The 26325-nt window shown below is 37.3% G+C and overlaps 2 protein-coding genes across 6 annotated transcripts; both read left to right on the top strand.

Annotated features, from left to right (window-relative positions):
• Nucleotides 1-1653: 1653 nt before the first annotated feature.
• On the top strand, nucleotides 1654-9194 carry LOC132603383 (uncharacterized). Of its 2 annotated transcripts, XM_060316408.1 has the most exons (4): nucleotides 1675-1899; nucleotides 7524-7735; nucleotides 7822-7998; nucleotides 8099-9194. In XM_060316408.1, exons 2-4 carry the CDS (start codon nucleotides 7531-7533, stop codon nucleotides 8272-8274), a joined length of 558 nt encoding a protein of 185 aa, XP_060172391.1. In that variant the 5' UTR covers nucleotides 1675-1899; nucleotides 7524-7530; the 3' UTR covers nucleotides 8275-9194. The 2 variants fall into 2 exon arrangements, 1 of the variants encoding a protein (XP_060172391.1); XR_009568197.1 differs by lacking the exons at nucleotides 7524-7735; nucleotides 7822-7998; nucleotides 8099-9194 and adding exons at nucleotides 3998-6586; nucleotides 6682-6771 and having other exon boundaries at nucleotides 1654-1899.
• Nucleotides 9195-9302: 108 nt separating this feature from the next.
• Nucleotides 9303-15353, top strand: LOC132603384 (uncharacterized). Of its 4 annotated transcripts, XR_009568198.1 has the most exons (7): nucleotides 9303-9908; nucleotides 10995-11204; nucleotides 11370-11462; nucleotides 11541-11639; nucleotides 11721-12083; nucleotides 14973-15025; nucleotides 15115-15353. XR_009568198.1 is itself a non-coding variant. In XM_060316409.1 (5 exons), exons 1-4 carry the CDS (start codon nucleotides 11049-11051, stop codon nucleotides 12057-12059), a joined length of 687 nt encoding a protein of 228 aa, XP_060172392.1. In that variant the 5' UTR covers nucleotides 10670-11048; the 3' UTR covers nucleotides 12060-12083; nucleotides 15115-15353. The 4 variants fall into 4 exon arrangements, 1 of the variants encoding a protein (XP_060172392.1); XM_060316409.1 differs by lacking the exons at nucleotides 9303-9908; nucleotides 14973-15025 and having other exon boundaries at nucleotides 10670-11204; XR_009568199.1 differs by lacking the exons at nucleotides 9303-9908; nucleotides 11541-11639; nucleotides 11721-12083 and having other exon boundaries at nucleotides 10670-11204.
• The last annotated feature ends 10972 nt before the right edge of the window (nucleotides 15354-26325 follow it).

Below are 26325 nucleotides of genomic sequence, written 5' to 3'. Positions count from 1 at the left end.
CATAATCTTCCATTAGACTCTAAGCTATAATCAGCAAAGCTATACTAGTCAGCACCCAAGAATCTTCTCAATTTTTGCAGCTATGACTTATTTAATTTTTGCTTCTAAGTAACCCAAGAGATCTATTTTATTCTTAAGTAAAAGTGGTCTCAGTTCTTTCTGTTTATAGGGCTGATTCAACCCTCTGATATTCTAAGAGAAAAACAAAATTGAGGGTTGTGCAAAGGTTGCATAAGACCCTTAGAATTAGCATTATCTTCCATAAAGCCCAATACAGTGAGACTATATATTTCTACTGTTGGTGATCTTGTGGATACATCAGCATTTTCATGTACAGTCTTAGTTTTAGCAATCTCTTTTATAGCATTCTTCTGTATAGGTTGATCATGAGCTTGAGCTTTACCCCTTACAGTAGTTGTATCACTTTTCTGTGGTACAATCTCATATAGTAAAGGATCAGGAATCATGGAAAGGCAAAATTGATCATCTGTGATTGCTTTTGCCTACCATAGGGGTTGAGGTTGGCCTTTCCTCTTAGCTTTAGGCTCAACTGCAACTTTTGGGAGGAACTTGGTCCTTCTTATACTTTTCTGCTTTGTTCACAGGACACTTCTCAATCACATGTCCAAGGCACATACAGTCTTGGCAGTACTCAGGCCACCAGTCATAGTCCAACTGCTGCACTCTACAGATGCCATTTTCTTATTCAATTATCATCTACTCTTTAAATGGTTGTGTTATATCTAATTCAATGAGCATCCTGACATACGAGAGTCTTTCCTTTTCAAATGTCACCTATCAGTGCAAACCTACTTTCCAAGAAAGCTTAAATTCAACCAAGGTTTTCAATCAACCAGTATTCAACATGTAGATTAGGGAAGTTCACCTATAGGGACATCTGTCTAATGGAGGCTTTCCCCATTTGGAACCAAGTAGTCCACTGTTTCAGTACCATGGGCAATGGGATCAATAGAAGTTTTCTTGAGAATTCAAAAGAAGGTCACGGCAAGATGAGCCATTTATCATTATAATGTTTGTCAAACATATAGGGTCCATACTGACGGATATCCAATTTGCCATGTTCAGTGGCGAATTCAAATATGAAGTATCCCTCTCCTTGAGATAAACCCTTGGTGTCTAAAACAAACTTCATATAGCATATACAAATGTTAGCATCTGTTTGAATTGAGGGTTCTTTCTTACTACATATCAAATTAAGAACTCTCATATTTCCTTTTCTGTGATTCTAGTTCTACTTTATTACCTTTTAGCCTTCTTTGAGTACAAAAGGATAGTAGCTAAGCTTCTTACCTCGATTTGGGGCTCGATTGTTTCGTTTGGGCTCATCCCAAACATTTATAGTAGTACCCACCGAGAAAGTGAGCTTTCTCAATGCTTGTGTTACCACTACAAGAAAAAGGCTTATCTGCGACCAACATTTAGGGACGAGTTAATAATCCCGTCTCTAAAAGTACATTTTTTGGGATAAGATTTTATTCCGGTCCTGAATTCTACATTTTATTGCGACGGGACTAAATCTAGTCTCAAAAGAATTTAGTAACTGGTCCCAAATTGTAATTTATGGGTCATGAGAGGAATAAATGCCAACAAATGTAATATTAAAATACTAAAAAACTACTATTTTCTCAAGAATCTAGCGCCAAATCAATTGTAGTGAAATAAAAACTTATGTTTTCACCAAAAACTAAGGCGCAAAAACTAATTGAGCTGTATATACTAAAATAAAAAATTCCAAAAATTAATCAAACTCTCTATCTTCTGAAAACACAAACACACCTAGTTTCTACACATCGCTCCCATCATCTGTTCTGCCCTAGTTCTACCAATTAATTTCTCATCTCCTCAGATTCTTCTCTTGTTCATCAAAAACCTCTCAAGGTATTATAGGTTCTTCTCCCTCTTCATTTTATTTTCTATAATTTGTGCTATTTGTTCTATTACTTCTTTGTTTAAAATCAGAAAGGTAAACACTCAATATTTTGACTCAGTTTCAATGTTTTGTGTATGCTCTAAGTTGAATTTTTGAGCTTATTGTTTTGGGTCTGTGTTTATGATGTGAAAATCCCGCTATTTCTATTTTAAAACTTAATCTTCTGATTATATTTCATGTTTTGTGTATGTACCCAGTTGAATTTTTGAGTTTATTCTTTTGGGTATGTGTTAATGATACAAAAAAAAAAAACCTTTTATTTCTATTTTAAGACTCAATCTTGATTTCGTTTTACAGCTTTGTACAAGCCGAGTTGGATTTGTGTGCTTATTTTGGTTGTATGAATGTCTCTTTGTTTAGTTTTTGATAATTTGTGCTATCTATTTTATGCGTATGTGTTAGGATCAGTAAGACCTTTTCAGTGTTGAGAGTTTTCGAGCCACATAGGGACTTGTCTTGTTACTTCTAATGCAATTTTTCTTATTTTACATCTGTAAAGGTTTCGACTAAATTCATTTATACCTCATAGCCTATCTAATCTCTATTGTCATTTGTATTTAGCATACCTGGAAATAATAGCATATGGGAAGATAGATATTCCCTTTCGCTGTGTTTAACTCTTTCACTCTCGATATGAAAAAAAATTTGAAAAAGTTATGGAACCCGTGTTTTGAAGCAAGGCCTAACCGAATGTGTGAATTTAACTTTTATGGCCAAACTTAAATAAATTTCTACCTCCACTATGAGCATCTGTAAATGCATCACATAAGTTAGCTTTAACAGAAATCACAAAACCATTAGTTCTAAAGAGAAGGTACAATTTGTAAATTGGAACGATTGAATAATCACAACTATGTGAAGGATTTCGAAGAGTAGGACGTCGCTGCTGCTGTTAGCTCTAATTAGTATAACATCAAAGTTAAAACAAGAAAAAATTATTCGTTTCTTGCATTTTATATGTTATTGAAGAACTATATAGCTTCCATTTTCCCTTTTCTTGACAAATTTCAAATTACTATTAATTGTAAAAACTACTCTCGTTGTTTTAAAAAGAATGAGGAGGTTAAAAGTACATGGTCAAATTCTAATTTTCTAGTATTTGAATAAACATTAATCCTTAAAATAATGTTCTGGAGTTTGGACATATAGCCGATATAACATATAAATCACTGTTTTGCTACTCAATGGCAAGGGTAATGTTATGTAATAAGATGAATATGTTGGTGTATGTTTATTAATGTTTGTGGTTCTTTCTTCATGTATTAGTTTCAGACTGAGAGTAGCATACTGAACTATGGGGAGAAGTTGGTTTATGAGCCAAGTAATGTCAAACATACAACTACCAGTGTATTCATAGATATTGTTCTTCCATATAACTAAGAAAGAGAAATATGGGTGCGTGTCTTTTAAAAAAAAGAAATAGCAAGGAGCATGAATCCTGATACATTTTAATAATTTAGGGATTCATGATCTCACATCAACCACCAACAAGCAGTACTATTTAAGGATAGATGTTTACAAAATTTGTACTTCTGGTGTAAAAGTAACTTATAGATAGTTTGAACTAATATGTGGTTTTCTTGATATACTAGGAAGAAGAGTGTAGTAGGCTGTTTTTTCTTTCTGTTCCTGTACTATCTTGGTACTAATTTAATAAAATCTGTACTTCATAAAAAAAATAGTACTCTTTTAGTCGTAAGCTACTATTTGGATGATCTCCATGAGAAACTTCAAGTAAGGCAGAGTTGTGTTTTTTTTGGTCGTAAAGTATACTGTTTTCATTTTTCGTTGGTGTAAGTACTTAACGTATACATGTTTTAGCAACCAACATTTTAATTAAAAGTTAATTTTTAATCTTTATTCATCTTAGCCCCATCTGATTGTATAGTCCAATGCATTAACGGATAAAGGAATCTAGATCCACTAGAAAGTACGACCTTAGAGTCCAACTTAATTGTGTGCATATGATCATAACAAGTTGTGTGCATCTAAGTTATTTTATTATCCTTTTTCTTTTCTTAATCTAATTATTTTCTACTCTCTAAGGTTATGGCACCTAGTAAGCAATGGATGCAACTTGTTGATAATCGGCTCGATGAAGCCTACTTAATCGGGGTGCAAAAGTTTTTAGATTATGCTTTTTGGAAAACAGGAGAAGAATATGAAATACGATGTCCATGTATCAAATGTTGTAATACAACTTTAGGAACCCGTGAGACAGTTGAGACACATTTGAAAGTTTATGGAATAATTAAAAATTACACTTTTTGGTATCATCACGGGGAAACTTTAGGTGAGCCACAGTCACAATCTGAAGATGAAGACGGTGATGAAGCAGGAGAATGTGAGAGTGAAGATGAAGTGCAAGAACTGTAGAGAGATTTATATCCTAATCTTAATGGAGCAACCACTCACACTGATTGTAACGATTTACTTGAGGAAGAACCAAATGCCGAAGCGATTTTTTTTTTACAGCCTATTGAAGGATTTCGAGCAGCCATTGTACCAAAATTCAAAAGCTTCAAAGTTGCCCTCTTTAATTAAATTGCTTCACATCAAATGTATGGGTCGTTGGAGTAATGAGTCATTTACAATGTTATTAAAAATGTTAAAAGAGGAGTTGTTGCCTGATGGCACCAATTTTCCAAACTCATATTATGAGGCAAAGAAGATAATTCAAGACATTGGGCTTTCTTACAACAAGATTGATGCTTGTCCTAATGATTGCATGTTATACTGGAAGGAGGATAGCTTACTCAATTCTTGCAAAGTTTGTGGTGCGTCTAGATGAAAAATAGATACACATAGCGGGGAAACAAGGAATAAAAAGGGTAAAAAGATTGCATCAAAGACTTTACACTATTTTCCATTAAAGCCCAGGCTTCAGAGGTTGTTTATGTCTAGAAAGACATCTACTCTAATGACATGGCATAAGGATAAAAGAGTTGATGATGGAATAATGAGGAACCCAGCTGATTCGATGGAATGGAAGTCATTTGATGAACTTCATCCTTCATTTGCAGCCGAGCCTCGTAATGTTCGACTTGGACTTGCTAGTGATGGATTTCAGCCATTTCGGAATTCAAAACCCCCATATAGCATTTGGCCTGTGGTTCTTATTCCTTATAATTTACCACCTTGGTTGTGTATGAAGCAGGAAAATTTTATTTTGTCAATGCTTATTCCTGGTCCAAATGGTCCAGGAGATGCAATTGATACATATCTTCAACCTTTAATAGAGGAACTAAATGAGTTGTGGGAAGTTGGTGTTGAGACCTTTGATGCATCATCTAGACAGAATTTTAAGTTGCATGCTTCTTTGTTATGGACCATCAATGACTTTCCAGCATATGGAAATTTATCTGGATGGAGTACAAAAGGAAAATTGGCATGCCCATGTTGCAATAAAGACACTTCTTCAATTCGATTGACTAATAGTAAGAAGCAGTGCTTTATGGGCCATCGGCGTTACCTTCCTCTTAGTCACAAATGGAGGAAGGACAAGGACTCATTTGATGGTACAAAAGAGAAAAGGCTCCCACCAAAAATCCATTCCGGTATTGAGATACTTAATCAAGTGCAAGATCTTAAAGGGCTACAATTAACAAAGGATCCAAAGAAAAGGAAGAAGGTATCACATGAAAATCGAGAGGATAATTGGAACAAGAAAAGTATTTTTTTTTAAATTCCATACTGGAAGTCTCTCTTGTTGCGACATAATTTGGATGTTATGCATATTGAAAAAAATATGTGATAATATTATGGGGACAATCATGAATGTCAAGGGAAAGACCAAGGACATAATTAAAACTCGGTTAGACTTGCAAGAAATGAACATTAGGCCAGAATTGCACCCCATCCAAAGAGGGGAGAAAGTCAAAGTTCCAACTGCATGCTACACATTGCATCCTGAAAATAAGCAAAAATTTTGCCTTTTCTTGAAGAATTTAAGGGTCTCTGATGGATTTTCATCTAATATTTCTCAATGTGTGAACCTGAAAGAGCACAAGATATCTGGATTGAAGAGTCATGATTGTCATGTTCTTCTGCAACATATACTTCCTCTTGCACTTCGTGGTATGTTGTCGAAAGAAGTATGTGAACCTCTTATTGAGTTGTCTTTATTTTTTAATGTTCTTGGATCAAAGGAGTTGAGGATTGATGATTTGGAACAGATTGAAGAGAAAATTCCCATAACACTATGCAAGTTAGAAAAGGTCTTCCCCCTTCATTTTTTGATGTCATGATACACTTACCTATTTATTTAGCTAGTGAAGCTAAGATTGCTGGACCTATTTATTAACGGTGGATGTATCCTGTGGAATGATGGTTATATTTTTTGAAATCTCTCATTGGTAACAGGGCATGTCCAGAAGGTTCTATTGCCGAGAGCTACATCGCAAATGAATGTATGACCTTATGTTCAAGGTATCTGCATAGGATCGACACTAAATTCAATCGTCCTGAACGAAATTATGATGGGGGTTTAAGAAAATCTAATGGAGGTTTATTTGTGTTTTTTCAACCTGGAAGTACTCTGGGAGTCAAAGATCCATGCGATCTTGAAGCAAATGAGTTGGAACAAGCACATATATACATACTGAAGGATTGTGATGAAGTCATACCATATCTCGAGTATGGAGAGTACTTTTATATCATCTCATTTTCCTTATTTTCTTTAGTATAATTTTTTTTCTACATGACATTTATAGTCCACTTCAATTTTGTAGGGAGTTTGCGCAAACTCATGTGGATACTATGCAGCACTTGTCTGATGCAGAATGAAATCGACAATTTATTGAATGGTCTAAAGTTAAGGTAAGTAATACATAAAACATTAAATTTGATATTTTAATGTTGTATTACTCATTCTAAAATATTTAACTTAATTTGTTTATAGGTTTCACAATTGTATAAGGAGATAGTAATCGGATCATGGAAGATCTGCTCTCACTTTCACGTGGCCCTACTGGATATTTGACACATTGTAATGGTTACATTGTTAATGGATATAGATTTCATGCATAAGATCATGATAAAAACTTAAGGACTCAAAATTGTGGTGTTGTTGTAGTTGGTGAGAATGATAAAGATAGTGAGAACCTTGATTACTATGGAGTTTTAACAGATGTGATTGAATTCCAATTTGTTATGGATAGAAAAGTGAGTTTGTTTCGATGTAATTGGTTTGATGTGTATGATACAATAAAAGGAGTTAGAAAATATGAGTATGACTTTGTGAGTGTTAATCCAGGGAGATTTTTGAAAACAAATGAGCCTTTTATTTTAGCGGATCAAGCATCTCAAGTGTTTTATGCTGATGATAATTCCAACAAAGGTTGGCATGTAGCAAGGAAGACTCAACCTCGTGATTCCTATGAGATTGTGAAACAAATGGATGATGATATTGTAGAATTAGGAAATCCTTCTCAAAAGAAACGAAAAAGAACTAATGAGGTGAAGTATCTCTTTATCAATTAGTGCATTGTTACACATTCTGATGGAACTTTTCTTTTATTACTACATTGTCACACATTTTCTCTTATTGTTTTTTTACTTTGGCTATTTGCAGGTTCAATATGAAACCATCAAATACTGAAAATGAGGTGGGATCAACTATGAAGACTACTACCAGATATGCATTCGTCGCGCTAGGTGCTATAGGAAAAGGACGAGGACGAGGAGGGCTTAGATCTTTGATTGAGAAAGAGAATATGCCAACTAAGAGTTTATTTCCTCAATCTAGTGATATAGTTAAGCAATACATCCAAGAAATTGAAACAAGTAAGAATTTTTATTAATCTACTATTTTAATTTGCGTTACTGAATTTAAATGCTTAAGTATTAGTATTATGATTTCTTTTCCTCAGGTGCTACAGGGAAGGGACGAGGACAAGGGCTTAAAAGCTCTACGAGGTCTGCTAGTCAAGGAATGGGAATGATACATAAAAATTCCATGGTTCTTGAGAAAGAGTATATGCAATTTGATAGTCCATTGCCTCCATCTGCTGATCAAGTTAAGCAATACACCCAAAAAGTTGAAATAAGTATGTTTTTTCTCCCAATTAAATCTGTTGTGGTTTTTAATTGCATATATAACTTAAACTGAATTTCAAAGCTTTTACTAATATGATTTATTTTCCTCAGGTGCTACAGGGGTGGGACGAGGACAAGGTCTTAAAAACTCTACGGTCTCTGCTAGTCAAGGAATGGGAATGATACATAAAATTCCATGGTTCTTGAGAAAGAGTATATGCAATTTGATAGTCCATTGCCTCCATCCACTGATCAAGTTAAGCAATACACTCAAAAAGTTGAAATAAGTATGTTTTTTCTCCCAATTAAATCTGTTGTCGTTTTTTTTTTAGGTTAAGTAAATTTTTTTATTCACAATCCAAGTAAGAATTATGTACATGTATCCAAACCAAGGTTTAAAGTTTTAGTGCCCTTGCCTGCAGACTTACTCCTTACTGTTTGCCAACCATCAGTATTTGGTTCAACTATACTCTCAATAGGATGCTCGGGTTCTATTATTTACATCCCTTGCCGTTTAGCAACATGCACCCCTATTTTCCTATCTGCTTGCTCACCTTGTATTTAGTCACAACTACTGGTTGTACCACTTGTACAATCCACATATGTTGCCAAGTTTTTTCTGGTATAGGATGTTTCGTCCTGTTGCGTTTAGAAGTTTGGTTTTTAGTGTTTTCTTGGAAAATGTTTCCCAACTGTAGACATTTTGGATAATAAAGTGGCTTCCAATTATACAATGGAATACCCAGTGTACTCCCTATCCTACTCAAAAAGTCAATTCCCCAACAACTCAAAGGTAAATTTGGCAACTAAACCCCTAGAGGAACTATTTTCAAGACTTTTTTGTTGAAATCGAAATCAGCAGTTCACATTTTAATAATCGTTGGTATGTTGTTCAGCATATAAGGCCCTGACGGGGGCCTTCCCCATGCCATTTTCCCGACGGTGGTGCACAATAGCGGTCAACCGATCATACGCCAAGAGAAAACTTACACCTGTTTTTAATTGCATGTATAACTCAAACTAAATTCCAAAGCTTTTACTAATATGATTTCTTTTCTGCAAGTGCTACCGGGAAGGGACGAGGACAAGGGCTTAAAAACTCTACAATATACAAAAATTCCATAGTTCTTGAGAAAGTGTATATGCAAATTGATAGTCTATTGCCTCCATCTATTGATCAAGTTAATCAATATACCGAAAAAATTGAAACAAGTAAATTTTTTCAAATTAAATCTGTTGTGTCAGTAATTGCATATATAACAGAAATTAAATATCCATGCTTTTACTAATATGATTTCTTTTCGCCAAGTGCTATAGGGAAGGGACAGGAGAAAACACCTAGATCTTTGTGCTCCTCTTTAGAAGTTTCTTAAAATGAGGTGGAATCTCTCCACAAGAGTGCTATTGATGCTAATCAAAGTATGCAAACTCCTAAAACCACAAGATCAAATTATGCCATGTCTTCTAGTCAAGGAATGCGAACAATGGATAAAAAACCCTTGATTCTTGAGAAAGAGCATATGCAAACCAATATTTCATTGCCACCATCTACTGATCAAGTTATGCAACACTCCCAATCAGTTGAAACAGGTATGATATTTTGAATCCATGTGTTATTAATTTGAAGAACCAAATTTTATTGCTGTAGTTTTAACCAAATTATGCAAATGTAGGTTCATCTAATCCTAGAAAGGTAAAAAGAGTTCGGGGTAGGAACAAGTGTAAAGAAGTTGCATCACTTGAAGTTGGACAAAAGCTTAAAGTAACTTTTTACAATAATCGAATTGTTGGAACAAATAGCAACTTGTTTTCGAGGCACTTGGGAAGAATAATTCGTGATCGTAATATGTGTCCGTTGGGAGTTCCATCGTGGAATGATATTAAGCAAGAAAAATTGAATCACATGTGGGCAGCTGTTGAGGTAACAAATGTAGTACAAAGTATGACTGTGCTTTTGGACCGCTTCTTGTGCATTTCGGCTAAATCCATTTTGTGATTAGCCTTAATATTTTGATCTGCATTAATTTTGCTAATGATTAAGAAAGGGTTTATAAATAGTTAGTTCTAAAAACAGTGTTAGTGAGTTAAAAAATTAAGATCCAAAGGTTCTACTAAGAACTAGCTTGAACAGTGCAGTATTTTCACACCAGAAAGGTTCGGTCATGAACTTATTTCCTAGTTAAAATGTTTAGACTTATGACATTCAGGTGGAATATTTTCAAAATTAGGTTCCGGACTACTAAAACTTTCATCAGAGAAAATGTGTTTCTGCTCCTTTTTGCCTTTTAATAATATGGTACTGCAAATCTCCTTGTGGTTTAGTAGCTGAAGCAAAATCAACATGTGGGAACTGAAATGTCCCTTTCTAGGATTTGTTCGACTTTCAGGCTAAGCGTCATCATTTATTTAGAAATGCATCATACATGAGAGTTTTGTTTCTGAAATGCCTTTTTTTGTTGGATTATGTTCTCCTAACAGAGACGGATCCGTGATTTTAAAGACTAAATCTGAACTTAATATGAACTCACATATTTCTATAAATTTTTCAATAAAAATGTGCATAGATGTTTATTTCGATGAATGTGTATATATTTTTTAATGGCGATTTCAGTTTCTATGGACGAGTACTTTTATTTTCTTAAATGCGGCCAGAGTCGAAATAAAAGTATTTATTTATTTTTCCAGCTTTCAAGCTCTTTTATGGCCTTTATCTTAAGCAATTCTTTATGGTAAACCCCACAGTTATAAAGCTTTGCCAACTACATTTTTTGATACAAATTATAAAGAAGCCAATACAAATCTTGGACATGGCTCTTTTGTTTTTTAATGTGCAATTGTATATAGCTCTTCTTTTAAATGTATATAAGATGAGTTCAAGAATGAACAAGAAACTATTGTAAAAAAGGAACCAAAAAAGAACTGGACTAATATAAATACATGAACAACATCACTTTGTTGATAGTGTTTTGTAAATGCATTTACTCAACCCATGTTTTGATTATTTTAGGATAAATTTGAGAGTGCTGACATGAATGATCATCGTGATCATGTCTTGGAATGAATGAAAGAGTTATGGAACAAATGGAGAGGATACTTGCATGCACAATATGTGAAAAATAATCCAATCCAACAGGCTCTTAAGAATATGCCAAAGGGAGTAGACAAGAAAGAATGGGAGTGGTTAGTAAAAGAACATTTTACTTCAGAAAGTTTTCAGGTATGTCAAGTGATTTACTAGTCTATTTCACCCAATCATCTGTAGCCTAATTCCCCTCTGTAGCACTAGATATCTTTTTTCCACTATACTTGAAAACTAATATATGTATATTTTTTAAGTTTATTACAATTATTACATCTAAGCTTTATTATTTCACACATATAGGCGAGATGCAACAGGAATGCAGCAAATCGAGCTAAGTTGAAGATGCCTCATCATATTGGTAGCAAGCCTATTCGAGAGATTATTTATCAAAAGGTATTATCATAAAATTTCTATTTTCCTAGAGGAAATATTTATGAGATGTTATTTGACATGTTTGCTTTTGATGTAAAGGGCGGGAAATATGACAATCCACCAGATTTGGGGACTGTTTTCTTCGAGACTCGTAAGAAAGATAACAAGCTTGTTGAACCTGAAGCAGTTGAAAAACATGTATGTTTGGTATACTAAATATGTAAATTACTTGATAGTATCATAGTTCTGATAGAAAATGTTCTTTTATATGTTTTGCAGGCTCAGATCGAAGAAATGGTACAATCGGAGCCATCTCTATCTAGCATAGAGATTGTCGAAAAATCTTGTGGACCTCAAACTCGTAGCCATGTATTTGGCTTTGGGGTTGGAGTAAAGGCGAAAGACTTGAAAGGTGGAACCTCTTCAAAGGCTGAATTGTTGTCTGCGCTACGTTCGACTCAAGAAGAAGAAAATTCCTTGAATGAGAAAAATAAATCCTTGAATGATCGCTTGTCTGCATTAGAAGATGAGATGAAAGAAATTAAGAAAATAAAAGAATTCTTTGCCGCTCAACAATCATATGTCCCGCCTACGACATCGCCCGTTTCAACTGAATGACCACTGTTTTTGTCTGCTAACCAAGTTAGTAACAATATACCCGACTTTTTAATTTAGTTTGTTGATTTGTGTATAGTCAATTTCTATCTTACACTGATTCTAGCAGTTGCTTGACTTCACCACTAATGATGCTTGTTTCTAGCTCCGTACATGCTCTAAAAGATTGCTATTGCTCCGTGATCTGTTTGACACGTGTGTTTGTCATTTCTGATTTTTACCTTGTTTCTCCAGCATATCAGATCTATTTCAGCTTATTTGTGATACCTGGTCATGGTTGGGCTGTATTTGAAATCTAATCTTTAATGGTGATGCCTTAAATTCTTGTGTGCACAATTAAGAAGTGCATACAGGATTACTGAAGAGTTTTCATTATGTTCAGTCACAGCTTTACAGTGCAAAATAAGTACTTTTATTGAAGAATTTTGAGGAAAACTAATAGCCTTCTTTTATGGTTCGCGTTTGCTGCATCTTTAAGTTCAAAGTTCGTTTATTCTTTTATATATAGTTGGTGCTACTCTTATCCTTTTCACAGTTCCTATATATTTGTGGCAATTTCGGTTTAAAGTCTATAACATTTGTTGTTTGCTTCAGATGAACATAGTAGTAATTTTATTGTTTAAACTTCGGTTATAAAGATAGCAAACAGAATCGTGGACACCCTTAGCTCTAGCTCTAAATCTAAGGAATTACTATTAATGAAACAGGAATTGCTGCTATGATGATGGAAAAAGCTTTATTGAAGGTAGATAAAAAATAATTTTCTACCAAATGGAAAAAGTCTTATTGTTGTTAAATCTCGTTGCCTATATAGGTGTTTCCAGTTTAGGTTTTGTAATGCCTGGTTTGGAACCAGAAAGAGTTCAAAGTCTCACTTGATTTGGAATACTTCTTGATTTACAAGAGACTTTAGTGGTTGTTTAAAAGAATTAACACCTACAGTCGATGGAATTTTTTTTAGTTGGGAACATATAATAGATTGTATTGCCACTGGTAAATTATTTTAAGGCTTTGCAAGAATACCTTGTTGTTGTTGTTGCTGAGTAATTGCCTTAAGAATACCTCCTGTTGTTGCTACTGCTTGCAAATTTCCACATGAAGCCTGAACTTGTGAATTAGCACTAAGCTGATCCAACTGACTAGTACCATGTATTTTACCCCCTGTAGGAGTGCCATCATGTTTCTTAGTATTGGATTGCATTTTACAGTGAGAACTTGCCTTTGGAGTTGCATTATCCTTGTGCAACTCCAGCCCTGCAGTTCTATTGGGATCTTGATATGCAAAAGATATGTCAACCTCCTGGTCCTTGTGCTGCTGCTTTTGTGTATTGTCATCAGTTGATGTAACAACCTAAAAATTTCCTTTAGCCTGAGGATCAACCACCTGAATGCCATGCTTTTTAGAAGACTGTTGTTGTTGAACTACTGATGAAGTCAGAGTGTGTATATCAACATGTAGAGGATCCTGCACAAGATCATGCTCAACATTCTTGCCAGGAACCTTATCTTCCTCCACTTAATCACTCTATAACACTCTTTCCTCACTTTCAGTACCAACTTTATTAGTAGTACTAATATCAGTAGCAAAAAGAGTATTAGAAGGAATTTCTTGACAAGTCTGATTAGTAGGGACAACAATTGGATTAGAAAATGCCTTTTCAACCCAAGTTTTCGTGCCCCCAGGTGGCATGATAATCTTCTTTGGAATGAATACCTTGGCATTCACATTAAGCTGTTTCATAGTAATGTTCTCATCAATAGGAACTGCAGCCTCAATTTCTGCAGTATTACCAACCACAAGAACACCCTCAGCCTCTATATGATCTCCACTTCCACCAGTAACACCAGGAGAAACATCCTTTACCAGTGGTGCAACATTGCCTTGCACACCATGCACTGCTTGATTTTTATCAACTGTAGTCGACTTAGTATTATTATTAGTCAACTTGAGATCTGTATGAACCTGAGCCACAGAAGTATCAGGTACTTGAACTAATTGCTTCTGCACAATATCTGCATTTGTCTTCACTGATTCCTTCACTGCAACAAGTTGCTTTTAAGTACCTGCCTCCTCCACATGATATTCATTCCCTTCCTCTAAAGCAGCAAACTTATTAGTAGTTTGCACATCATTAGCATTAGGAACTACTGCTTGCACTTCCTTTCCTGTACCCCCTGAGACAAATGCTGCATCTGCAGTTTGTGCACCTTGTTTTTGTCCATCACCATTGCTCTTCACCTGCTTCTTTCCCTTGGCATCTTTCCACTTGTACAAATCCTTAACAAGTCATGATGAATTTTCTAGCAGCCTGCCTCATCATGCCTTTGTAAACAACAATTCTTGCAATCCTTGGGCATGAAATCATAATGTATTCTCACCCATTTAGCCTTGATTGCACCAGTTGTATTAGGAATAACCTGAATCTGTACCCTTTTAGGATGATTAACAAGCAAGTAAACTTCTACCTCTACTCTAGCAAAACTTGGCCGTGTCTTATTCTTAGTAGCCATATCCAACTTCAAAGGCTTCCATATTGCTGCTGCCATAGAAAAGAGCTGAGATTGGCCAAAATAATTAGGTGCTAGGGTTGGAAACGAGATCCATGCAATGGTTATAGTAGTCTCTTTCTCAGGATTAAACCAAGGATCCCACTTCAATGTACGCATAGGATAATACCATTGCTGCTCGGTGGCCTAAGAGGCCATGAAAGGCCGAAAATAGCTCAAAGCTCCATGGGAGCCGTCACGGTTTTTTCTTTATATTTCTAACTTTGCCACGGGAAACAAAGCCTTAAGTTTAAACACTTCCATTATGCTTGTCACAATTATTGTTTTAGTTGCATTTTAAAATAGACTTTGATTCTTGGTTAATGCATCCCGAAACTTTTCTAGTTAATTTTTCTTATACTCTTGCAGCCTCGATGATTTTGCTGGATAACACCTAATGAATTTATTAGATTGCTTTTGGGGTAAGCGTTATAACTACTACTAGTGTAGAATTTATATATCTTATCTTACTAATAGTTATTCAAGTCTTTCCACAATTTTGTACTTACAGGTTTTGAAGATTGAATTTGACAAGTCAAGATGGAAGTTTAGAAGATGCACAAGCTCATTATTTTGCTAGGAATGTTATGCACTCGCTATCGTAGTCTAGCTCGAGTGTTAGCAATGCTTTTTTGTTAAGGTGTCGAGCAAATATTGAAACTAACATCATGGGTGTTAAAAATTTTACTGTAATTAATAACTCTATCTTTCTCTTTATATATATAACGCTTTTGTATCTAGATGTTTTAGTAGGAATCCGATATTTATTGATAAAATAATTTTTTTGTGACATCGAGCTTTCGGGACGACTTGTGGTCAATAAGAGACCAGAAATATGGTCGTGAAAATTAGTACAATTATTGTAAATAAGCACCAGTAATGATCGTCTCTAAAGATAATATAGGACCAGTAACATTTGGTCGCTAAAAAGGTTTAACGACCGGAAATCATTTATTTATGATGATATTAATCATCCATTAGGGACGAGGTATGTAGTCTCTAAAAGTTTTTAACGACCAGATATATTACCCGTCTCAAAAGACTTTTAATGACCAGATTATTGAACCTGTCGCGGTTGAGCTTTAGCAGCGGAGGCTGTTACGACGGGTGGCGACCAGCTTTTTCCTGTCGTAATTTCCCCTTTTGGGACCAGATTTGGACTTTTAGGGACCAGATTTCCTTTCCTTAAAGACTATTTTTCTTGTAGTGTACGCCTGTACCGATATCCAGGGAAGGAATTAGGGTAGCCGCTACTGGAGGAAGAAGAGATCACTGTAAAAATTCCCTTCATCGGATCCTGTTGCACCTTAGAAATAATTGCATCCCCCATCCAATGGGAAAATTGCATGTAACGACCATTTTGGTTGTTTTCGTATTTTGCCTATTGCCCTTGTGAAGCCGCCCCTTTGCTTGTTTTGGGATTATAGTGAAGCTGGCGTGATTGGCATGATTCCCGAGGTGGTTGTAATCTCTTAAGATTAGAAATTTGCTAAGTTAAGGAATCTTTAAGTGTTGGGTTGACTTTAGGATTCATCGGGGGTATTTGCATCATTTTAGGAATTTTATCCGTTCCATTAGCTTCGGAACGTCGAATATAGGTTGTTTAAGTGTTTGGTTCAGTTCTTGAGGATCTTGGGGGCATTTTGGTCATTCGGTTGAAAAGTTAATTTTTTTCATTGGGGGTTGACTTTGTCAACCAGACCTCTGTTGGGAATTTCGAGTGCGCGAGTGAGTTCACAGCGCGTTTTTACATGTGTTTGCATATTCGGTTTGCATCTGGGAGGTAACAGGAGAGTCTCGGGATTTCAACTGAGAGAGGCAAAAACCAAATCTGGTTTTGGTGTCCGCATAGGCGCGAACGAGGTCCTGTCCCTACGGACGCCCTCCAGCGACAGGAGGCCCGCAGGAGTGAAGGACAGCTGGGTTGGCCTTGGTCCGCCCCTGCGAAGATTTTCCTGCATGCGCGTGTGGGCAGCTGCGAGCTGAGCTCCGCCATTGTGAGCTTGGGATATTTTGTGAGAATGCATCGTGGCGAGCTCTCTTTCATCGGCGCATGTCTGCCAATACGAACTTTAGTGCGCAAGTGCTCAATTCGCTAAGCAAAAGATGGTTCTTTTAGTGTCTTCTTCTTTAAGTCTTTCATTCTAAAATCGTTAAGTTGAGTGAAATTTTAGAGGCGAATTGAAGGGAATTCAAGGAAGAATCAGTGGGTAAGTCTCCTAACTCTATTTTATCATTATTTTCATGGTTAGAATCAAAACCCTATGCTTAGAAATTTGATTTTTAGAGAAATATTGAAGGGTTTTGGAACCCAACATAAGAATTGGGGGTTTTAGAGATTGAGCATGAATTAGTGATTATTATTGGATGATTTTCAGCTTATGGGTTATATCAAGTATGAGGAACATGATTCTAGGATCAATTTACTGTTTTGCCCTTTGGGTTCAGAATTCTAAATTTAGGGCTAAAATTTGGGTGTTTTGGATTATATAGCTATATGGGTGTTGTTGGATTCATTTTCTAACATATAATCCATATTTGATTAGACTTTGTTCGGTTGGAGACTATTTGGAGTGGCAAGAGGGTGCCATGATTCAGGATTCGGCATTCCAGGGATGTTAAGACCTTGAACTCATTCGTAAATATGTGTGTTGACTAAAATGAATTTAGTAGGAGGGAATTAGGTGAATTAAGGGGCATTCCGATACTGGTAAGGTGACAAGCACTAGTATCAGATACCGATCATCATGTTATAGGTATTTGCGCAATTTCAGTTGTATAGTTGGTCTAAATGCCATGCTTCGGGCACTAGTTGATAGAATAGTATGATTCTTTGGATCTGTGATTGGGGTCCGATATCCGTACTTTATGTCTCTTATTATTTATTGCCTGTCTTGTTTGTTTGTATGCATATCATTGATATATCCTCGTTGAAATGAAAAGGAAGTAAAAAGGTGGAGCCTTTATGATCGAATTCATGCTATATTCTTGTTCTTGAATTGATGTATGCCATATTCATACTTTATGTGTATTCATGCATACGATTTGAGGATATGATTGTGAATCCGATAGGATATTATTCCGGACGAGTAATGGTGTTTTGGTACATTCTATTGGAACTTTGGCCCGGTTGTCTAAGAGACAGGTTATTGAGATATGACATGATGAGGTCGTGATCCAAGGAAATTACCAGAGCGGTGATATATGGGCCTCATGAGCCCCCCATGGGTCACAATTCGTTAATATTTGAACGTGTGTATATCGGGAAATGGAAACAAAGGCCTTGCATTGCATTTGTATCTCATTCATCATTACTTTTATGTTATTGTTGTGAATTTGGCATTTGACTTGCTTTATCTTGAATTTTGTTTGCTATGTGAGCTTATTTGTTAAAGTGTGGTTATCTCGTATTTTGGACTGATGGCAGAAAAGTGTGGTTGTGGTATCATGAACCAACCCTCATCTCCGTTCCAGAAATGGTCGGTCAACGATGCTGCTGAGTACCCTTTGTTTATTGTACTTAGGCTGCACTTGCTGAATCTTTTTACATGCAGACTCGGTTCCTAGCACGAGTGGAACTCGGGACTACCAGGCAGCAGCCTAGAGCCTTGCTCGAGACACCGGGGTGAGCTCCTTGGATTCTGGATGGCTCTGGATTCTCCATATCCTTTATTTTATGTCTTCTTCAGTTCAGACAGTTTCTTATGTATTTAGACTATTTTATACTCTTAGTAGTCCTTGTATTATGGTGACATCAGATTTTTGGATGGATTATAATAACTATTTATGTATTTCTCTTTAAGATTGTTAAGACTTGAAATTAACTTGTATGATTTATTCCGCTTTTAGTTCTTTTAGTATTTCCTCTTATTTTGGGCTATTAATGGTTGGCGTTGGCTCACTAGTACGGTTGGACTAGTGCTCTCATGACTTGGTAATTTGGGTCGTGACAAATTGGTATCAAAGCCCTAGGTCAATCGATCTCACCAATGCAAGGACACTGTCTAGTAGAGTCTCGCGGATGGGTACGAAGAGCTCCATACTTGCTACACCTCCCGTTTTATTGCAAGGAGATTTTGGCTTGTTGGTGGTGTGTACCTTCAGTTCGGTATTCCGCACCAGAGCTTTGGTCACGAGATATTTTACTTTGTATGTGTACAGGAGTATAAGTATGCATTTTTGACATTACGAGGGAATTAGAAGTGAAACGAATCGAATCAGAACAAAACGGAGAAGTTCAAAAACACTGCTGACACCAGTCAGCGTCGACGGCCCAAAGGATGACCGTCAACATGTCGACGAGCCGTCGTCTGGCACCATCGACAAGGTTCTACACTCAGACATCTCAGGCGGTAGTTCGACAGGATATGTCGACGGACCGTCGACCCTGCTCGTCGACCCGCGGACCTGGAACTTTCCAGCCCTGATTATAAATACAAGTTCCCACGTTTTTATTTCATTATTCTCCCAAAAATAGATTCTCCATCTCTCTAGAACTCTCCAAAACCCTCCCTCTATTTCTACAACAAATCTATACCAAGGAACCAAGGTCAAAAGCAAAGACTAAGAGATTCATGTACAAGGAAGCATATTAGGGTTTTTGAAGAGTAAGAATTTCTTTGGCATGCAAGTGGAGGATTTCATTCTAATGGAGTGGAGTGACTCGAGGTTTATTCCCAAGTGATTAAGGTGAGTTTTATGTTTACTTCATAGTATTGAGAGTATTGAGGGGTTGAAAGACTTGGTTTAGGGAAGGGAGGAGAATATGGAGTGCAAATATGAAAATTATGATATTCTTGAATCATGACTTAACTTGAATCATAGTTCTTGATATGTAATGAGTATAATCTTGCTATGAATAGTATTAAAGATGTTGTAGAGGCATTGTATAAGGACGGACTGTTACACCTCGGAAAATTTCCCGTTAATGTACAGTGAATAGAATAACGAAGGGCATGAAGTATACAATGTATGGGTAAGTAAGAAATAACATTTGATGATTCTAAATGAGATTTCAAAGACATTCGAGGTAGGAGACGGAAGTTGTTAAGGAAAGCAAGGTATATGTTGTGTCGGGCAAGATTTACGGGTATCAAATTAATGATGGCTTAATGATGTTTTGGAGAATAGTTATAATGTCCCTTATATTGGTATTGAGGTGTTAAACAAGTGTTAAGAAGGTTCCATAAGGATTGGAGGTCAAACGAGTCGACGAGAATGATCTTCAGAAAGTTTGGCATTATACGGCCCAACATACTGGCTGGGACAGCTTTTAAAATTTATATAAGGGACCAATCTCATTCCATTTATTTAATTCTTACTCTCCACACTTCAAGAACATTCTAGAGAGATCTCCACTCTTCATCCACAAGAACTCAAGAGAGATTTGTGATCAACTTCATCAAACCAACAAATTAAGTGTATGAAACTCATTGAAGTTCATCCAAGCCAAGGAATTCCAATGGGAGTGAACTAGGGTTTTGGTGCAAGAGAAGTATTTCCACTCAAGGCTTATTCCTATACTATCTAAGGTAAGTTTTATGATCTTTTCATGTTGTTTAAGGTAATGAGAGGTTGCAAGACTTAGGTTATGGAAGGAGATAGAAAATGGGTCACAAAGATAGGAATAATGAGATTTTGAGTAGTAGTTTGGAATGAGTCATGAATCTTTATATGTCGTGATTTTAAGTATGCTATAAGTGACATTTAGAATATGGGATAAGTATTATATGTGAGAAAACGCAATAGTGAACTATGACCATGCTTATGGAGGAATTGAAGTGAAATTGTGAAATGTGGATAATGTAGATGAATGATGATTGTTGCTTATAATATTGTGAATGTTGTTATGGATGTTTGGGAGTTGATATGTAATATGAGGAAAGTTGTATAAACAGAGAAATGCTGCACAATTTTTTCTAGTATTAGTAAGCACGTTCATATAATCGATTAGCTAATGTTAATGCGAATTCTCGTGAAGGTAGAAACGTGAGCATTGAAGGAGAACAATTAAGCGAGAGAATTGTTAAACGAAACAGGTATGTAAGGCTAATCCTTTCTTTCTAAGGCATAACTCCTATGGCGTGAATCTTCCTATTTTTCCATAATCTTCCTAAATAACGGAAATTATGGGTCCATAACTATAAAGAGCTATATAAGCACATGATAAAGAAAAGAGATACGATACGAGCATGATAATGTTGATGATGAGCTTAAGTATAGAGAATCCTAGAGTAATATACGATGTCCATGAGGTTAGTGATCCTAAGTATGGTTCCATTGATGCTTTTCCTTGTGTAAATTCACCTTAAAATGTTAGTCCCCTCAAGGTGAGACATAATGATTATGATCACTCCATAATGTAATCGAGGGTTCACGACCTTATGTCATCCCAACATAGCCATAGTTGCTTGCCAGTTTTAATGTATGTTTTGATGATAAATGTATAATGATGCTAAGTTATGATAAGGTCATGATATGCCTATGAGATGTTTAAGAATGTTAAGTTTATGATGAGTATATGACGATGCGATTCCACCGTGCTTAAACGACCGAGCATGTCACCCCAAGGGCGGGCTGCATACGATTCCATCGTGCCTAGATGGCCGGGCATGTCACTGCTAAGGTGGGCTGCTATGGTTACACCGAGCCTAGAGGGTCGGGCATGAAACCACTAGTGGGCGGCGTATGATGTTTACCCGGACACAGGTTAACGATGATGATATACATATGATATGATGATACGTGTACTACGATTATATATGATATATGTATGAAATGCACCCACTCTTAAAAGTTAAGCAGGTTATATCTTCATCTTATGTCTTATGATTTCTCTGTTACGTTCATTTCATTCATGCTTTACATACTCAGTACAGTGTTCGTACTAACGTCCGTTTTCTTTGGACGCTGTGTTCATGCCCATAGGTAGGCAGGGAGGTGATCCAGACTCGTACGAGCTACCAACAGACTTTGAGAGCACCCCATTATTCCGGAGGTGCCATTGATTTATTCTTTTGTGTATATATATGTTTTGGGCATGACGGGGTCCTGTCCCGTCCATATGTCTAGTACTCTAGTATAAGCTAGTAGATACGTATGTGTGGGTAGTACAGTCTCACGATGTCCTTATTGTATGTACATTATTTTGATAGCCGAAGGGCTTATGTATATAAAGGTAATTATGTTTCGAAGTGAAAAATGTTTTTTCCTATGATTTGAGTATAAGATTAATGAATGAATGCTTGATGAGTACGATGGTTAATGGTATGAGCGGTGCTCGGTGGTTAGCCCCGAGTACCCATCATGGCCCCTAGTCGGGTCATGACAAAAGTGGTATCAGAGCAGTTCAGTCCTAGGAAGTGTCTACGAGCTGTGTCTAGTAGAATCTTGTTTATGGTGTGTTGCGCGCCACACTAATAAATAAGATCCTACAGGGCATTTAGAAAAAATGACCATTCTTCTTCTTACGCGATCGTGCGATAGAGCCGTGTATAAGATTTTCTCCTCCTTAATAATTTGTTATGATTTCAGAGATGCCGCCAAAGGGAAAAGCTACAGTTGCCCAGAAGGGCAAGGTTACGATGAAAAGGTGGGCAGAAAGGGAGCCGCCAATGAATGTAGAAGAGTGTGAATCACATGATGAGGCTCCATATAATGCTTCTTCCACTCCGCCTAATTTAGAAGAATAAAAGGGAGCTTCAGCTCCAGCTCCTATGCCTCCAGTTCCTCTACCGGCTACTTCGGGTCAACAAGTGACCGAGGCTATTCATCTATTGACGAAGTTAGTTACCGCCCAGGAACAGCGGCAGGGTTTGGGTTCAGGTGATAGGGCCATTAGTACTAGAGCCCGTGATTTGATGAGTTTGAATCCTCCGGAGTTGTTCGGGTCAAAGCCGGATGAAGACCCGCAAAGTTTTATTGATGAAATGTTGAGAACATTGAAGATTATTCATGCCTTCGAAACTGAATCTGTGGAGTGGCATCTTATAGACTCCGAGATGTAGCGGCATTATGGTACAATAATTGGATATCATTAAGAAACGAGAATGCGCCCCCTCCCGTTTGGCAAGAATTTGTAGATGCCTTCATCTGCCACTATTTGCCACCCGAGGTCTGTCGAGATAGAGCGGATAGATTTTTAAATTTGAAACAAGGAAATATGAGTGCTCGGGAGTATAGCCTTCAGTTTAATTAATTGGCTAGATATGCCTCGACTATGGTGGCCGACATGGGAGATAGGGTGCATAGGTTTGTGAGTGGTTTAGGGCCACATTTATTAAAGGATTGTTTGACGGCTTCATTACAAGACGGGATGGATATTTCTCGCATTCAAGCCCATGCCCAGAATTTAGAAGGACAACAACATCCACAAAAGGGTGATCGTGATATTGATAGAGGGCAAAGCAAGAGGGCCAAATCTATGGGGGCAGGTAGTGATTATAGAGGGGGATCGAGGCCAGTCGGCGACTAGTGCACCTCCACGATTTGCAGGTAGGAGATTTAACCGCTCCATTTCTTCAGGACAGGGTCAAAGTTCGAGAGCTTCAGGTTCCCAGTTTGGGGGTGATTATAGTCAGAGGAGACCACCAGTTCCACGATGTAGTCAGTGAAGAAAATTACATTCGGGGCCATGTCGCCAGGGCACAGATACTTGCTATGTTTGTGGACAGGCTGGGAACTTGATGCGTGATTGTCCCTCGAGGTATGGTCGAGGTAGGGTTTAACCTACAGGATCAGTAGTTGGTTCCTCTTCAGTGCGCCCAGTAGGGCAGACTCCCCAGATCCCAGCAGGTCGAGGTAGAGGCAGAGGGGGAGCATCTACTTCAGGTGCCACTCAGCCCCGTATGTTTGCTTTTGCCGGACGACAGGATCTTGAGTCCTCCCCGGATGTGGTTACAGGTATATTATCCATTTTTTCCCATGATGTGTATGCATTGATAGATCCGGGTTCTACCCTATCTTATATTACTCCGTATGTTACTGGTCATATTGGGGTGAAAACTGAGCCAATTAAACTTTTTGAGGTATCTACTCCGGTTGGTGATCCCGTGATAGCTAGACAAGTGTACAAAAATTATGTAATTGTGATATGCGACCGCCAGACTAAAGCTGATTTAGTTGAGCTGGAAATGTTAGATTTTGATGTGATTATGGGTATGGATTAGTTGGCCTCATGTTATGCTAATGTTGATTGCCAAATGAAAGTAGTTCGATTTCAATTTCTGGGAGAGCCCCTGCTTGAATGGTAGGGTAATACAGCATCTCCAAGAGGTAGGTTTATTTCCTACCTTAAGGCAAGAAAGATGATAGCTAAGGGCTATATTTATCACTTAGTCCGAGTTCATGACACCGAAGCAAAGGCGCCAACTTTCCAATCCGTTCAGGTAGTGAATGAATTTTCGGATGTATTTCCAGATGAACTTTCTGGCCTTCCTCCGGAAAGAGAGATTGATTTCGCTATTGATGTGTTGCTGGACACCAAGCCTATTTCTATTCCTCCTTACCGAATGGCTCCGGCAGAATTGAAAGAGCTAAAGGCACAGTTGAAAGATTTCCTTGAGAAGGGGTTTATTAGACCCAGTTCATGACCGTGAGGAGCACCAGTCCTATTCGTGAGAAACAAAGATGGTTCCTTACAGATGTGTATCGATTATAGGCAGTTGAATAAGGTGACAATAAAGAACAAATATCCTCTCCCAAGGATTGATGATTTGTTTGATCAATTACAAGGTGCCAAGTGGTTTTCCAAAATAGACCTAAGGTCAGGTTATCATCAAGTAAGAGTTAAAGAAGAAGATATTTCAAAAAAGCTTTCAGAACGAGATATGGCCATTACGAATTCCGGGTGATGTCATTTGGGTTAACTAATGCTCCAACAGTGTTCATGAATTTGATGAATAATGTATTCAGGACTCTCTTGGATTTATTCGTAATAGTATTCATTGAAGATATTTTGGTATACACTCGCACAGAATCAGAACATGCAGACCATTTACGTATTGTTCTTGGAATTCTTCGAACTCGAAAATTGTATGCAAAATTTTCAAAGTGCGAGTTTTGGCTGAAAACTGTGAAATTTTTGGGTCATGTTATTTCAGATGATGGCATTCGAGTTGATACTCAGAAAATTGAAGTTGTGAAGACTTGGCCAAGGCCTACGACGCCTACAGAAGTCCATAGTTTTCTGGGATTGGCAGGGTACTATAGAACGTTCGTATAAGGATTTTCCTCTATTTTATCCCCATTGACGAAGCTAACCCAAAAGTCAGCTAAATTTCAGTGGAATGATGCTTGTGAACGTAGCTTCTAAGAGCTGAATGACATATTAACTTCCGCTCCAGTCTTAACACTCCCAGAAGGGCTAGATGGTTATGTTGTATATTGTGATGCTTCCGGTGTTGGGTTCGGATGTGTGTTAATGTAGCATGGTAAAGTCATCGCTTATGCTTCGAGACAGATGCGGAAACATGAAAAGAACTACCCAACTTATGATCTCGAATTGGTTGTAGTTATTCATGCATTAAAGATTTGGAGACATTACTTGTATGGTGTGCATGTTGATATCTATACAGATCACAAGAGTCTTCAATACATTTTCAAACAGAGGGAGTTGAATCCGCGGCAGAGACGGTGGTTAGAATTATTGAAAGATTATGATGTCAGTATTTTATACCACCCCGGGAAGGCAAATTCAGTAGCTGATGCGCTTAGCCGCCGATCGATGGGCAGCATATGCGAAGTTCCTCCAGAGAAGAAAGAATTAATTCATGAGCTTCATCAACTAGCTAATCTTGGAGTACGTCTAGTTGATTCAGGTAGTGCAGGAATTGGTATTAATAATCCCACAGTTTCGTCCTTAAATATGGAAGTGAAAGAGCGTCAATATGAAGATCCTCAGTTGAGCCATTATAGAGACACATTTCATGAAAAAGAGAAGTCTCCATTTGAATCTTCTATAAATGGAATTCTTAGATACCGGGGCAGGCTATGTGTTCCGAATGTTGCAGAATTACGTCGCCGAATTCTAGAAGAAGCTCATTATTCTCGATATTTTATTCATCCACGAACGACAAAGATGTATCATAATCTCAAGTTAATTTATTGGTGGGATGGAATGAAGAAAGACATAGCAGAATTTGTAGCTCAATGTCCAAATTGCCAGCAAGTGAAAATTGAACATCAAAAGCCAGAAGGATTATTGCAGGCACTGGAAATCCCTACTTGGAAATGGGAAGTGATCAATATGGATTTTATTGTGGGATTACCTCGTTCCCGAAGCAAGTATGATTCTATATGGGTGATTATGGATACATTGACGAAAGCAGCTAATTTTCTTCCTGTCAAAACCACATATTCAGCAGAAGATTATGAAGGTTGTATCTCAAGGAGGTTGTGCAACTCCATGGTATTCCGATATCCAATATCACAGATAGTGGAGCGCAATTTACAGCCAAGTTCTGGAAATCTTTACAAGAAAGTCTAGGTACTCAAGTAAATCTTAGCACGGCATTTCATCTGCGGACTGATGGGCAAGCCGAACGTATCATTCAGACCTTAGAGGATATGCTAAGAGCATGTGTTCTAGATTTTGGTGGTAGTTAGGATGACCACTTACCTCTAATTGAGTTTGCATACAACAATAGATACCATTCCAGTATCCAAATGGCTCCGTATGAAGCTCTATATGGGAGGAAATACAGATCCCCAATTGGATGGTTTG

Source organism: Lycium barbarum, chromosome 7, assembly GCF_019175385.1.
Source record: "Lycium barbarum isolate Lr01 chromosome 7, ASM1917538v2, whole genome shotgun sequence".
Classification (NCBI taxonomy): Eukaryota; Viridiplantae; Streptophyta; class Magnoliopsida; order Solanales; family Solanaceae; genus Lycium; species Lycium barbarum.
This window is presented reverse-complemented; position numbering and strand designations above follow the sequence as displayed.

Excerpts from the sequence above, each read along its gene's own strand:
- LOC132603383 (XM_060316408.1), top strand. The coding sequence starts at position 7,531 with ATGAAACCATCAAATACTGAAAATGAGGTGGGATCAACTATGAAGACT. Across the intron at positions 7,736-7,821 it reads CATCCAAGAAATTGAAACAA|GTGCTACAGGGAAGGGACGA; the intron begins GTAAGAATTTTT and ends TCTTTTCCTCAG. Across the intron at positions 7,999-8,098 it reads CACCCAAAAAGTTGAAATAA|GTGCTACAGGGGTGGGACGA; the intron begins GTATGTTTTTTC and ends TATTTTCCTCAG.
- LOC132603384 (XM_060316409.1), top strand. The coding sequence starts at position 11,049 with ATGAAAGAGTTATGGAACAAATGGAGAGGATACTTGCATGCACAATAT. Across the intron at positions 11,205-11,369 it reads TTACTTCAGAAAGTTTTCAG|GCGAGATGCAACAGGAATGC; the intron begins GTATGTCAAGTG and ends TCACACATATAG. Across the intron at positions 11,463-11,540 it reads GAGAGATTATTTATCAAAAG|GGCGGGAAATATGACAATCC; the intron begins GTATTATCATAA and ends TTTGATGTAAAG.